This window comes from Rana temporaria, chromosome 1 (assembly GCF_905171775.1).
Source record: "Rana temporaria chromosome 1, aRanTem1.1, whole genome shotgun sequence".
Lineage (NCBI taxonomy): Eukaryota > Metazoa > Chordata > Amphibia > Anura > Ranidae > Rana > Rana temporaria.
The window spans coordinates 101637287-101653438 of record NC_053489.1 but is presented as its reverse complement, the minus strand read 5'-3'; the positions used below and the strand labels follow the sequence as shown (position 1 = coordinate 101653438).

Genomic DNA, 16152 nt, shown 5'->3' with positions numbered 1-16152 from the left:
GGGAGTGCCCCCAGATTCAGGTGTACTGGCAGGCAGTGGTAGATTGCATCCGGTCTGTCACTACTATTTCAATCCCCATGACTGTAGAGGTGTGCTTGCTACTTTTGGTCGAACCCCTAGTGACGACTAGGGCTGTAAGGACGCTTCTCATTCTTGTGCTCTTCTATGCTAAGAAACGAATCATTCTTTCTTGGAAAAGTTCCTCTGCCCCGACGGTGACAGCCTGGAAGGTATTAGTCAACAAAGCCATCCCATTTTACAAAGCCACATACTTGAGTAGAGGGGCATTGACCAAGTTCGATAAGGTGTGGGGGGGTTGGATGGCCTCCACAGACACGGTATCAGACTAAGTCACATCGATGGAGAAGTTCAGTGCCTGGCAGCTACAGTGGTCGGGGAATCCTGAATGGGAGGAACTGGGGAGAACTACGACCCGCACGCATAGGGGGGACAATTCAGGTCTGTGGAGGATCTTGGGGTAAGCTAATGCTATGGATGGGCTCCTTGGGAGAGAATGGGGCCATACGTCTTTGGATTTGGCACTGGAGCTGGGTGTAGGTGGAAGAGTCTCGGGTATATTGTATGGGGGGGATCGGTTGTGCTCTGACCCATATCGTCATTTCCATCCATCCTAGCCCGTTCGGCACCTGCTGACGGGGTTCAATGTGAGCATTTCGGTCCCCCCATTCCTTCTCCCCCCTCTTCCCCCCCCCCCTTTTTTTTTCTTTTTTTTCTTTTTTTTTTTTTCTTTTCTTTTTTCCTTTCCTCCCTTCAGTTTTTGTCATGTTTGGGTTCTGTACACCGGTCTCTGTGTTTTAACCGGTCAATGTTGGTCACATATGTGGCCTGTTATTGTATATGTGTTTTGAAAGCTTAATAAAAAATAATTTTACAAAAAAAAAAAAAAAAAATGGACGTACATCGTCGTGCGCAGGTCTGGAAGTGGTTAAAGGTTTTATGCACATACAACAAAAAAGGAAAAACATACCTTGGCACACCGCCAAGGTTAACTGTCGGCCAACATGACCGGGAACATAACAACTGTGCCATCGCAGATGGCATATTCAAAACAAAAACCCTCCCGGATCCCCCCCCCCACCCCACCCCCCCTACTCAGTTCCCTTCCCCCACCAGCCTTAAACTAGGACATCTTCAGCAGAAATACTCCCCTCTGTGGCATGTCACAAACAGCATCCCCGAAACACCTGGAATAAGTCCTCTGGCCAGCTTATATACGTACTTAATTATAAATTAGTCATCTGTCCCTTTACCCAACCGTGTGATCTGATTCATACCAGGCCCTCCACACCTTCTCGAATTTCCCGAGATAGGTACGTTGCTTTATAGTACGGTAGCATAGCGTTCACCAAACCTTTCCAAAAAGCAATTTCAGGGGCCCCTGAATTCCTCCATTCGAGCAAAATGGCCTTCTTCCCATAAAACAGTAAGATACTCAATAATGTTCTGTGAGCCCTAGACGGTACCACCTCTTCCACCAGACCCAGTAAACGGACACTAATTTCCCATGGGACCGGTACCCCCAGCACCTCTGCAATACAGGCCGTGACCCCAGTCCAGAACTGTTGGATCTGGGGGCAATTCCAGAACACATGTTGCGCGTCAGCAGGGGAAAACGTACACCTCCAGCATTCGGCCGGCACCGATGGATATATCGGTGCCAATCTGGCCGGGGTATAATATACTCTATGTAAGAATTTAAACTGCATTAGCCTGTCTCTTGCTGCCACTAAATATTTAAATGGACGGTCCCACATTTCATCCCATTCCTCCCCCTGTACTCCCGGAACCTCCGCCCCTCACCGCTCTCTGCACTTGAGTAACGCTTTGGGGCTAGCCTTAAACAGTTCTTTGTAGGTTACTGACAAGGTCTTGGAAAGTTCCTCCGTCATCAGTAAGTCTTCCAACCTAGAAGGGAAAGATTCAACCTTCTGAGATCCAAACTGAGACCGATATGCATGTCTCAGGCTTAAATAACGAAAAAATTGCGAGTTTGGAAGGTCATGTTTGGCTTTCAATTGATCAAATGTTAGCAGTTCCCCGTCCCGAGTAACATCCCTGAGTAATTTAACCCCCTTAGACAAACATTAACTGTTTTGTCTGGTATGCACACCAAAGGTATCTAAAGGTGGGTACAGTGTCGGGAACTGTTCCTGAACCTTGGAGGCCTAATCAAATCTGCATTTTCTTCCTTGTGTTGTTGTTCAGGTTTATTTCTCAACACAGCTTGCCATCTACTGTCTGCATAGCAATGGAATAAAGAAAAAGTATGCGTATATATGTGTATAGTGAGGTAAAAGTATTTAAACCCCTGCTGGTTTCATACATGTGCCCACTGACAAAAGAAATGATCAGTCTATATAATTTTCATGGTAGGTTTATTTTAACAGTGAGAGGCAAAATAACCAAAAATTCCAAAAAAACACATTTAAAAAAAGTAAAAAATTGATTTGCATTTTAATAAGTGAAATAAGGATTTGATCCCCCTATCAATCGGCAAGATTTCTGCCTCACAGGTGTCTTCTTCTATACAGGCAACAAGCTGAGATTAGGAGCACTCTCTTAAAGGGAGTGCTCCTAATCTCGGCTTGTTGTCTGTATAAGACACCTGTCCACAGAAGCGCGATCAATCGGATTCAAATCTCTCCACCATATCCAAGATCAAAGAGCTGTCCAAGGATATCTGGGTCAAGGTTGGTAGACCTACACAAGGCTGGAATGGGCTACAAGACTATCGCCAAGCAGCTTGGTGAGAGGGGCGACAACAGTTGGTGCTATTATTAGCAAATGGAAGAAATACAATATAACTGTCAATCTCCCTCAGTCTGGGGCTCCATGCAAGATCTCACCTTGTGGAGTTTCAATGATCATGAGAACAGTGAAGAATCTGCCCAGAACTACACAGGAGAATCTTGTCATTTTATCTCAAGGCAGCTGGGACCATAGTCACAAAGAAAACAATTGGTAACACACTACGCCGCAAAGGACCGAACTCCTGCAGTGTCCCCCCTTGCTCAGGAAAGCGTATGTACAGGCCCGTCTGAACTTTGCTAATGAACATCTGAATGATTAAGAGGAGAATTGGGTGAAAGTGTTGTGGTCAGATGAGACCAAAATCAAGCTCTTTGGCATCATCTCAACTTGTGTTTGGAGGAGGAATGCTGCCTATGACCATGAACCCCAAGAACACCATTCCCACTGTAAAACATGGAGGTGGAAACCTTATGCTTTGGTGGTGGTTTTCTGCTAAGGGGACAGGATAACTTCACTGCATCGAAAGGACAATGGACAGGGCGCCATGTACTGTCAAGTAGGGCTGCAACTAACGATTATTTTCATAATTGATTAGTTGGCCGATTATTGTTTCGATTAATCGGATAATAACCTTAAAAAAAAATAGCATTTTGAATTTTTTTTGGGCCAATTTGTTGTTGGGCAGATTACAAAACACAAATTGCCGCAAAAACGCATCACATGCTTTTCTGCAGCTTCTCCATTGAACCAGAAAAAACAAAATGGCACCTTTTGCGTTAAAACGTCCTTGCCCTTTCCAAATACGCAGCAGTTGAAAAAGAAACATAGATGTGAACGTGTCCCATAGGAAACATGTAAATGAACTGTAGAGTGTTTCTGCAAAAAAATAACAAAAAAGAGGTGTGACCCAGACCTGAGATGTTTAATAACATAATGGGGGGGGTTAAAAAAACTAAAATAAGTACAAAAAGAGCAAATAATCGCTACTGTAAGGGGTTCATTTATTTACTGTGGGACAGTGAAAGTGATATTTACAGGAGCGATTTGCTTTTTTGTACTATAAAGGGCTAATTTTAGTTTTTTTAACCCCATTATGTTACTGGCCGATTAACCGATTATGAAAATTGTAATCGATTATTTTCAGAATCGATTAGTTGCCAATTAATCGATTAGTTGTTTCGGCCCTACTGTCAAGTCTTGGGTGAGAACCTCCTTCACTCAGCCAAGGCATTGAAAATGGATCGTGGATGGGTATTCCAGCATGACCCAAAACACATGGCCAAGGCAACAAAGGAGTGGCTCAAGAAGAAGCGCATTAAGGTCCTTGAGTGGCCTAGCCAGTCTCCGGATCTTAATTCCATAGAAAATATGTGACGGGACCTGAAGGTTCGAGCTGCCAAATGTCAGCCTCGAAAATGTATTGAGTTTGAGAGGATCTGCAAAGAGGAGTTGGACAAAAACCCTCCTGAGATGTGTGAAAACCTGATGGACAAATACAAGGAATGTCTGATCTCTGTGATTGCCACCAAGTACATAGTCATACAAGTCAGTACAAGTCATATTTTACAAAGGGGTCAAATATTATTTCACTCATTAAAATGCGAATCAATTTGTAACTTTTTTGAAATGCATTTTTCTGGATATTTTGGTTCTGTCTCTCACTGTTCCACCTACCATTAAATGATAGACTGATCATTTCTTTGTTGGTGGGCAAAATCAGAAGGGGTTCAAATACTTTTTTTTCCCCTCACTGTATCCGTTATTGGTCATTCGCTCCCAAAACCCAATGCAAATACAAAAATAATTATTTTGGTGGATGCCATTTTAATGGAGTACCCAATCTAGAATATATAGAAAGTAATGAACTGCCATATTACTTACCATATCACTGTTGGTATATTTCTATTAGTAGTGTAACGGTCAGGGGTTAACGCTGTATACAATATTCCATTCCACCAACCCACAACAGCTTATCGACACTCCACAATCCAGCAGACGAACACGGCCCATATGGGTTCTCCAGAAACGAGACGCAGCTCTGTTCTCTGATTCAAAACGGATAGATAATTTAATGGTAAACTCAGGCTCTTTATATACAGTCAGCAACCAAATAACAATGGCTTAACTCCACCCACAACATGACACAAGGAGCCAATACACATCTTAAGTCAGACTTTCTGGCACTGATATAATCCACATGAGCTATTTGGCTACTGCTGACAAGTCGGACATCAAGACTCCAGCTTTTCTCACCTGCTATACAATACACATTTATCATCAATAGAAATTCACACAAAACAGTGTTAATTAGCATCACACAATGAAAAGGTCTTCAGAAGCCAGACTAAGGCTAGTTTACATGACTGTAGCAGACTTAATTACCCCCTTAACAGTCTATGTTCCACATTGAATGAGTCACTCTCCTATTGACCTGTTGGGTTCAGAATCAACCACCTGTAATATTTCAAGATATCCTGCAATACAATGTGAATTATCATTACTGTCCCGTCTAATCCAAGATATAATTTCTCAGTCATCCTATGCCCCTAGTGGACATAGGATGACCCTAGGCACAAGAGTCATTGGTGAAGCTGAAACAGGAGTACCCCACACCCTTCAAGAGCCTCTGGGTCCCACGGGCCATACCGTTACAAGTAGCAATTGGCACGGTTCCATTTTTTTATTTTTTAACCACTTCCCGACCTCCTCATGTACATTATACGTCAGCAGAATGGCACGGACAGGCACATGTATGTACCTGTACGTCCTCTGCTAGACGTGGGTGGGGGGTCCGATCGGGACCCCCCCCCGGTACATGCGGAGGTCCGGTCCGCTCGGGGAGGGATCCGGGACAACGGCGCGGCTATTTGTTTATAGCTGCTCCGTCGCGATCGCTCCCCGGAGCTGAAGAACGGGGAGAGCCGTGTGTAAACACGGCTTCCCCGTGCTTCCCTGTGTCGGCGCATCGATCGCATCATTCCCATTATAGGGAAGACACGGTCGATGACGTCATTCCTACAGCCACACCCCCCTACACTAGTAAACGCACACAAAGTAAACCCTAACTCCTACAGCGCCCCCTGTGGTTAACTCCCAAACTGCAACTGTCATTTTCACAATAAACAATGCAATTTAAATGCATTTTTTGCTGTGAAAATTACAATTGTCCCAAAAATGTGTCAAAATTGTCCGAAGTGTCCGCCATAATGTCGCAGTCACGAAAAAAATCGCTGATCGCCGCCATTAGTAGTAAAAAAAATTTAAAAAATAAAAATACAAAAAAACTATCCCCTATTTTGTAAACGCTATAAATTTTGCGCAAACCAACCGATAAACGATTATTGCGATTTTTTTTTTTTTTTTTTTTTTTTAACCAAAAATAGGTAGAAGAATACGTATCTGCCTAAACTGAGGAAAAAAAAAATTTATATATGTTTTTGGGGGATATTTATTACAGCAAAAAGTAAAAAATATTGCATTTTTTTTCAAAATTGTCGCTCTATTTTTGTTTATAGCGCAAAAAATAAAAACCGCAGAGGTGATCAAATACCACCAAAAGAAAGCTCTATTTGTGGGGAAAAAAGGACGCCAATTTTGTTTGGGAGCCACGTCGCACGACCGCGCAATTGTCTGTTAAAGCGACGCAGTCCCGAACTGTAAAAACCCCTTGGGTCTTTAGGCAGCAATATGGTCCGGGGCTTAAGTGGTTAAAGAACATTTTGAAAAAAGGAGTCGGTCTATGAACTTTTGGTTTCCGTTTTAATAATCCTACTAAAGACTCAAACAGAAGGTACTAGATCGGATATAAATAAATAATATTATTATGCTCTTCCAATTATAACCTAGCCTTTGTGGTTCAGGAGACAAGTTATAATTGGAAGAGCATATTATTATTATTATTATTATTTATAGCTGATCTAGTACCTTCTGTTTGGTTCCGTTTAATAATCCTACTAAAGACTCAAACGTCGCTGTATTTAAAATGGGCAGTACAGTGGCTGTGGGCAAAGCAATAGATTGTCCTAATATCACAAACTATCAATATTTTTCTGCAGAGAACATGATTATGAATCGGTTATTGGAATCTTGCCTGTTTTCTGACATCATAGGCCTACAGAATAATTGAGCCGCAGTAATACATCTATTGTACATGTTTCAAAAATAGAACAATACAGTCTATAAACAGTTTTCTGTAGAATAATCAAATTGTATCAGGGAACCACAATCCCAGATTGGAATATGTGCCAGCATATAGACCTGAGCTTGTGACAACAAAAAATACATAAGTATAGATGAATTTAGGTGAAAACTACATGTAAATATTACTATAAGATCTGAAGGTTGCAGGCAGTGGAAACTATATTCCGATGTTGAAGTAGAGGACCTTTGACCTGCTGCCTCCTGAGGAGCCCTGCCGATTGGCCAGAGGTGCCCCCATCACATTAATTGGCCTATAGGAAGGCTTGAGAGGGGCAAGCCAAAGTGGTCTATTGCATGGAATATAGAGCCTTTCTTCAGTTGCATATCTCTGGATCCAATGCCTGTTTTTATATGCATGTGTTTTTTAGGTGAGTTCTGCGCATGTTTTGGAAAACCTTGCATTACTTGTGATATGAAGTGGACTGTTTGCTAATAAACATATTCTGATTTCAGGGAGCTTATCAGGCATCAACACATATTTATAATTTCATTGACATACGCATAGTGATCGAGTTTGCTAGACTAAGAGGAATTCGGGTTATACCAGAGTTTGATACTCCAGGGCACACTTACTCGTGGGGTAATGGTGAGTATGGTTTGTGCACATTAAAGTGAGCTTCTACATTCTATTACTTTATACTTTTAAATATGATGTGCATTTTATTAGATGAATGCTTTCTTCAAAATGATTTCCTTGTCTACATTACAGTTCTGATAGATGGCTAGATATAGATGCATAAATAGTCACCCAAATGCTGATTACAAAGTCTAAACATTTTGCCAAATGCATTAAAGGGGTTGTAAACCCTTGAAGTTTTTCACCTTTAATGCATTCTATGTGTTAAGGTGGAAAACCTTTTGTAGTGCAGCAGCCCCCCTTTTTTACTTGCCTGAACCCGATCGTTCCAGCGATGGGGATGAGCACACCAGCACCAGCTGCTGTCTCGGGTCCTTATTGGCTGGATAGATAGCAGCAGGGATGGGGCTGAGTCCTGCTCTCTGTGTCAATGAACGCAGCAGGACTGGGGAGCGTGCCTGCACGAGAGTGCCCCCAGGGAATGTGGGTCTCCATGGGGGCACTTGAGAATAGGAGGAGCCTGGAGCTCCACAGGGGCACCCCAGAGGGGGAAGGTTGTGGCCCCTCTGTGCAAATCCCTTGCACAGAGTAGGTAAGTATGACATGTTTGTTATTTAACCGCTTCGGCCCCAGAAGGTTTTTACCCCCTTTCTGACCAGAGCACTTTTTACAATTTGGCACTGCGCCGATTTAACTGACAATTGTGCGGTCATGCAACGCTGTACCCAAACGTGCTCTATAAACAAAAGAACGACAATTTTGAAAAAACACAATTTTTTACTTTTTTGCTATAATAAATATCCCACTTTTTGAAGGGGGAAAAAAATAATGTTCTCAGTTTAGGACATTATGTATTCTTCTACATATTTTTTGGTAAAAAAAAAACTTAATTAGTGCATATTGATTGGTTTGCACAAAAGTTATAGCAAAATGGATAGAATTATGGCTTTTTTTTTTTTTTTTACCAATAATGGCGGTGATCTGCGATTTTTTTTTTTTTTTTTTTTTTTTTTTTTTTTGGGGACTGCGACATTATGGCGGACACTTTTGGGACCATTAAAGCAACATAATGTTTCGCACAGCCGTACCATGCTGCCGTAGTAAAACTACGGCGGCTTGTCGGCAAGTGGTTTAAAAAAAAAAAAAAAAAAAAGCTTTACAACCCCTTTTTAAATTTCAATCATTATAGTTGGTTCTTTTTGAATAAAGGCTAATTTCATCTTTAGTAACATGTTACTAAAGCAGCAACCCTGCACCCCTCATGTTCATTGTGAATGAACTACAGTGAAATGCAAGACCCACCTTCCACCATGGCAGAAGGCTTGTAACCGTCCTCATTAACCACTTCAGCCCCGGACCATTTGGGTGGTCAAAAACCGGGCCACTTTTTGCGATTCGGCACTGCGTCGCTTTAACTGACAATTGCGCAGTCGTGCAACGTGGCTCCCAAACAAAATTGACGTTGTTTTTTTTTTTTCCTACAAATAGAGCTTTCTTTTGGTGGTATTTAATTTTTTGCACTATAGACAAAAATAGAGCGACAATTTTGAAAAAAAAAAAACTATTTTTTACTTTTTGCTATAATAAATATCCCCAAAAAAGATATACAAAATGTTTTCCTCCAGTTTAGGCCGATGCGTATTCTTCATATTTTTGGTAAAAATCTGAATAAGCGTTTGGTTTGCGCAAAAGTTATAGCGTTTACAAAATAGGGGATAGTTGTATGGCTTTTTTTTTTTTCACTAGCAATGGCGGAAATCAGGGTAGGCTGCAGACCACACGGCAGTCATTTAAAGGGCCACGTACAGGTACGTGATAATGCCTGTCCATGCCATTCTGCCGACGCGTGTGTGTATATATACAGTGGGCGGTTAAACTGTGAGGATGCTGGTGAACGCCCTTTTGGTTCATTGACTTTTCTTGCTCTTCAGTGACCCTATTACCAAAAGATCTACAGGCAGACGGCTGCACTGGTATTCTGCAGGAGCCTAGCCTTGCACGGTGATCTGCTAAAAAAAATAAGATACTAAATGTTTGTGGGTTCTGAGTAATTTTTTTGGCAAAAATGTTTTTTACATTTAAGAGAAATTCCAGAATTGGCCCTGATGCAAAGTGGTTAATTGTTATAATTGACCTATTTTTGCACTAATTAGATGATCTTGGTATATAAAAGCAGTAGCAAATGGAATGAAAAGGTGCCATTTTGATAACGGGCAATCAGATTTTTGCTTTGTTGTACTTAAAGCGGGAGTTCACCCGAATTTTTTTTTTTTTTTTTTTTTTTTTTAACATTAGATTGAGCCTAATTAAGGGGAGCAGAAACGGGTATTTTTTTTTTAAATCAATGCAGTACTTACCGTTTTTGAGATGGGATGTTCTCCCGCCGCTTCCGGGTATGATCTTCGGGACTGGGCGTTCCTATTTGATTGACAGACTTCCGACGGTCGCATACAGCGCGTCATCAGTTGCCGAAAGAAGCCGAACGTCGGTGCTGCTCTATACGGCGCCTGCGCACCAACATTCGGCTACTTTCGGAAACTCGTGACGCGCTGTATGCTATGGTCGGAAGGCTGTCAATCAAATAGGAACGCCCAGTCCCGCAGCCCATACCCGGAAGTGGCGGGAGAACATCTATCTCGAAAACGGTAAGTACGGCATTGATTTAAAAAAAAAAAATACCCGTTTCTGCTCCCCTTAAATAGCCTCAATCTAATGTTAAAAATTTATTTTTTGGGTGAACCTCCACTTTAACGTAAATTATCCTCCAACCTTGTATGCTGTGTCCATACACTCTAAAGGGGACACTACGGAAGAATGCTAGGATGTTTAACAAGTAGGATTTGTATGTCCGTGTCCATCTTTTGTAAAGTCAATACTTTTTTCTCTACCTTAGGCCAAAAAGATCTTTTGACTCCCTGTTACAAAGATGGAGAGCCAAGTGGAAGTTTTGGACCCGTGAACCCGATTGTTAATGGCACTTATGAGTTTATGTATAAATTATTTGAAGAAGTTGGCAGCTTGTTTCCTGACAAATATATCCATTTAGGAGGGGATGAGGTAGATTTCTCTTGCTGGTGAGTTAATGTTGTGTGATGTATTCCTTGCCAGAGAAAAAAAAAACAATTTAAATCCACAAAACTGTTTTGTAGACGATGAAAGCTGTGCACACACTAAAATGTAAACAGCCGTGGCAGGTAGTTATCTTCATAAGCCATAGAGATTCACACACCTCTTATACCTAAAATAACTGGGGAATTCTCCGATTGGGATGACCCCAGCAGCCGGCCCCAGGACCAGTAGCCCAGCCACAGCAGCTGTGGGATCGGGCTGCATTTCATTGGGCACTGGTATAGGTGCATTTAATTGTCACTGATCAGGCTGCATTTTATTGGGGGGGGGGGGGTGGCCGGCCACCTCCTTGAAATTAGTTTGAAGCCTCCCTTTTGCAGGTTTGGATGTCTAAGGGAGGGTGGTTGTGGGTTTTTTTGTTTTTCTCAATTTAATATAACAGAGGTTCTACTTCCCTGGTCTGTGCAACGATATTGCACAGAGCGTTCCCTTAACTCCTTCTTTGTTGGTCCCCCTGCTGGCACTTTTGGCTTTTTCTTCCCTTGGATGCCCCCTCAGCAAGCCATGTGCTTGAGGGGGACACCTGTGTGTGCATGATGCAGTGTGCATCACCTTATTTTGCAATCTATTCCTCTCTATTTAGAGTGATATACTATAGATAGCAGGTGTGTGTAAGGTCAGATGGTAGGCCGTGTCTTCTGCTTTAGGTTAAATGCCCATTTCTGCTTGACTGGAGTTTTTGCAGCAAACCTGTACACTGCTCGACATGTGAAGCAATCTTCATTTTACTTGAAGCAGAAATTTTTAGCCAAGTGTTTAGATACACACATGGGGCCTGTTTTTTGTACTTGCCAAAAATGTGTTCTGAGGCCGGTGGATCTTGACAAGGGTACAACCAAACTCTGCTCCCCTAGAAATTTCTCTGCAGGCTGTAGTGAAATTGAACAGTACAGCTTGATCTATGCAACATCCCAGCCTGTGATTGGATAATGAAGGAACAGGAAACCAGCACTTTGTGCTTTCCTCCTCCTTGGTAAAACTCCATGTCGGAAGGACAGCACTGTGCAATGCATTAGATTGGAACCCAAAGCTGCATGTAAAAATGTTATGGCTTTATTACAAACCAATAACCGTGTCTGATTAATCCTTTAGGAAATCCAATCCTGATATTACAAAGTTTATGGCGGAGCATGGCTTTGGTACAGACTACTGCAAACTGGAATCATACTATGTTCAACAGTAAGTGTTGTCTCAGCCAGCGTTGCTAACATGGCATGATGCTATCTTTTAGTTTGGTGCGGAATGCCATTCCAAAAGCTCTCCTGGCTTTAAATTTTGAACGCAACCACTTTTTCTTTATTTATTTTTTTATTGTTATTGAATCAAGTAATTTTTTGGTTACACACATTACAACGCTTTCAAAAGACAAAGTAGTGATATAACACATTCTTGTTCCATATACAAATCAAAAAATGGATACGAAAACAGGCTGTGTGCTGGAGCTCCTTCACCTTTTTTACTTTTTGGTGTTGGGAAAACTTGTCAGAAGTTACTCGTGCAGATGACCGAGGAACCAGAGATCAGATAGAAGCGACACTTGGTGCTTTGAGAGAGGCAAGTAAACACTATATAGAAATACAGTGCCTTGCGAAAGTATTCGGCCCCCTTGAACTTTGCGACCTTTTGCCACATTTCAGGCTTCAAACATAAAGATATAAAACTGTAATTTTTTTTTAAAGAATCAACAAGTGGGACACAATCATGAAGTGGAACGAAATTTATTGAATATTTCAAACTTTTTAACAAATAAAAAACTGAAAAATTGGGCGTGCAAAATTATTCGGCCCCCTTAAGTTAATACTTTGTAGCGCCACCTTTTGCTGCGATTACAGCTGTAAGTCGCTTGGGGTATGTCTCTATCAGTTTTGCACATGGAGAGACTGAAATTTTTGCCCATTCCTCCTTGCAAAACCGCTCAAGCTCAGTGAGGTTGGATGGAGAGTGTTTGTGAACAGCAGTTTTCAGTTCTTTCCACAGATTCTCGATTGGATTCAGGTCTGGACTTTGACTTTGCCATTCTAACACCTGGATATGTTTATTTGTGAACCATTCCATTGTAGATTTTGCTTTATGTTTTGGATCATTGTCTTGTTGGAAGACAAATCTCCGTCCCAGTCTCAGGTCTTTTGCAGACTCCATCAGGTTTTCTTCCAGAATGGTCCTGTATTTGGCTCCATCCATCTTCCCATCAATTTTAACCATCTTCCCTGTCCCTGCTGAAGAAAAGCAGGCCCAAACCATGATGCTGCCACCACCATGTTTGACAGTGGGGATGGTGTGTTCAGGGTGATGAGCTGTGTTGCTTTTACGCCAAACCTAACGTTTTGCATTGTTGCCAAAAAGTTCGATTTTTGGCTTCATCTGACCAGAGCACCTTCTTCCACATGTTTGGTGTGTCTCCCAGGTGGCTTGTGGCAAACTTTAAACAACACTTTTTATGGATATCTTTAAGAAATGGCTTTCTTCTTGCCACTCTTCCATAAAGGCCAGATTTGTGCAGTATACAACTGATTGTTGTCCTATGGACAGAGTCTCCCACCTCAGCTGTAGATCTCTGCAGTTCATCCAGAGTGATCATGGGCCTCTTGGCTGCATCTCTGATCAGTCTTCTCCTTGTATGAGCTGAAAGTTTAGAGGGACTGCCAGGTCTTCGTAGATTTGCAGTGGTCTGATACTCCCATTTCAATATTATCGCTTGCACAGTGCTCCTTGGGATGTTTAAAGCTTGGGAAATCTTTTTGTATCCAAATCCGGCTTTAAACTTCTCCAACAGTATCTCAGACCTGCCTGGTGTGTTCCTTGTTCTTCATGATGCTCTCTGCGCTTTAAACGGACCTCTGAGACTATCACAGTGCAGGTGCATTTATACGGAGACTTGATTACACACAGGTGGATTCTATTTATCATCATTAGTCATTTAGGTCAACATTGGATCATTCAGAGATCCTCACTGAACTTCTGGAGAGAGTTTGCTGCACTGAAAGTAAAGGGGCTGAATAATTTTGCACGCCCAATTTTTCAGTTTTTTATTTGTTCAAAAAGTTTGAAATATCCAATAAATTTTGTTCCACTTCACGATCGTGTCCCACTTGTTGATTTTTCAAAAAAAAAAGTTTTTTTATCTTTGTTTGAAGCCTGAAATGTGGCAGAAGGTTGCAAAGTTCAAGGGGGCCGAATACTTTCGCAAGGCACTGTATATGCTTTGTTCAGATTTCATTAAAATGTTTAAATACATTTCCGTATATACTCGCGTATAAGCCGAGGTGCCTAATTTTATTCGAGCGAAGCCTCATCTGCAATCCCAATGTGCTGGTAAAGCACCGCTAAGACCCTAATGTTTTAGGGCATTTTTGCAGTGCCTCAGTGTGAAAAGGGTAAGGTGTTTTTACAGCGCTTTCAATTCATTTCAATGGAGAGGGGCGTTTTTTTTTTTTTTTCTGCGCCCAAAACTTGAGATGCATGGAGAGCGTTTTAATGGCGCTATTTAACACTAAAACGCTTCAGTGTGAAAGGGGTCTAAGGCTTTAGAACCACTTTAACATAGGAGCTCTTAAAAATAACTTTTGCTCTACCTCTTCCAGTACATTAATGCGGTAATCGGTGGGAAAAATGCTTCTGAACATTGGTGGTCAGGAGATGGAATTGCCTACCTTACAGATATGCAATCGGAGACCAATTGCCTTATTAGCCATCTGGGAGGTGGAACCCATAGCAATCCCTGGGGCTAAGAGGCCGTTCTATTGCATGAATTAGACTGGCTTACATGTATGAAAAAGAGACCTCCTGGTTCTGTAAGACCTTCCATATGTCCTTCTGTCTGACGACTGACTACAGGAAGTACATAAACAGAGTTGGAATCCCCCTCCTTTTTATAATAAAAAAAAAAGTAAAAAAAATGTGTATGTGTGGAACACCTTTTACGGGTTATGTTCTAGTGTGTCCTCCATTTTTACTTCTCCTCCCTGTCTTTCTTTTTCCAGAATTCTTGGTATAATGTCCAAATTGGGGAAGGGTTACATGGTTTGGCAGGAAGTATTTGATAACCATAACCAGGTACGTTCTTTTAATAAGAATTATACAATACTGGACTGTCTTTTGGCTGCACTGTATTTTCCTACAAGACACTTATTTTGCTCTTGACATGCCCCACAGCAGACTTTTCCTAGTCTATGCAGTGCTCTGTTTTTAGTTGTGTGTGTTTTTTATTTATTTTTTTGTTTGTGGCAATTTTCACTTTTATATTACTGGTTTTCCCGAAGCAGAACACAGCCATGCCTCCACTCTATTTGGACTTTGTTGCTTTCCCTGATGTACCGCTATCCAACAGGACACTTTAGTGACCTGTAAGGCCACCTCATTGGTTAGTGGGATGAAGAAGAGAGGTTACTAAAACTCTGAGGTGGTGAAATGTTGAGGCCTGGTTTTAAAACCCAAATTCAGCTTTCTGTCACTTTAAATCCACTGCATACAGTATGCAGCACTGTTTTCCATCCTGCTCCCACTCCTGGAACAAAATCAAGTTGGGATGAGCACTGATCAGTCGCAGCACAAGCCGATCAGAGGGTGCTGGCCAATGATTAACCTCTGGCTCCTGCTGATCGGCAAAAGAGGCTGACCGGACAGGACCGAGCTCTTTCTTGTGACGGAGAGAATAAAAACCGGCACCTCCCTTGTTAAAAACGGCACACAGTGACTGCACCAAGCACTGTTAGGCAACACTGTATCCTGGCCTAGGCCAACAAGGCCCAGGCCAGCACTTTGCAGTGGGGGCAGCACGGAAAGAGTCCCCACCGGCTTGCTAACAGTGTAGAGCCAGTCTTATGGGGCAGACTGGGCTGAGAGGCAAATGAGTATAACGCCCCCCATAAATCGGCCGCACTGCTTTCGGTATGCAGGCATACCGCAACTGTGGGGGGGGGGGGGTAGGAGTTGCTTCTAATTTTGACTGTCCCATCATCCTGGACCACAAACCTTCCTCACTGTGCTATGTTTTCTGCTGCACCATTGGCATGGTTATATCTTCTTAGTCCTCTCCATAAAATTATCAGAAATTTGTGCTTAAATTAGAACTATAGGCAACACTTCATTTTCCTTTTTGATGGAGTAAGGGGCGGTTAGAGACCCTCTCACTTTATTTCTTACCATCCCTGTCCCATTGCAGAGATTTCCTCTCACTTCCTGCCCCATAGCCAAACAGGAAGTGAGAGGAAATCTATGTAAATTAAGGGAAGAGCGGCACCTCTAAGTGTTGCAATAAGTTGCTAAATGTTGTACCTTCATTAAATGTAACCCTATTGCTACACTTGGAGGCTCCTCTTCTTTTTTTTTTATACTCAGTTGTGACATGACGCTACTCTTATATCAAGACATCGCTTGTATATCAAGGCAAATTTTATTAAAAAATTTTGCTTGTCTTGCAAAACGCTCTCAAACCAAGGTTTTACTGTATTTTATTTTAACCAAAAATATGTGGC

General features: G+C 42.0%; 1 protein-coding gene across 2 annotated transcripts in view; it reads left to right on the top strand.

Moving 5' to 3' along the window:
• LOC120929744 (beta-hexosaminidase subunit beta-like) overlaps positions 1-16152 on the top strand; it is an 88351-nt gene that overhangs the window by 51640 nt on the left and 20559 nt on the right. For both annotated transcript variants that reach the window (XM_040341435.1, XM_040341434.1), the window contains exons 7-10: positions 7426-7558; positions 10443-10623; positions 11771-11857; positions 14659-14731. In XM_040341435.1, the coding sequence (XP_040197369.1) occupies positions 7426-7558; positions 10443-10623; positions 11771-11857; positions 14659-14731 (474 nt within the window). The remainder of the gene's footprint in view (positions 1-7425; positions 7559-10442; positions 10624-11770; positions 11858-14658; positions 14732-16152) is intronic.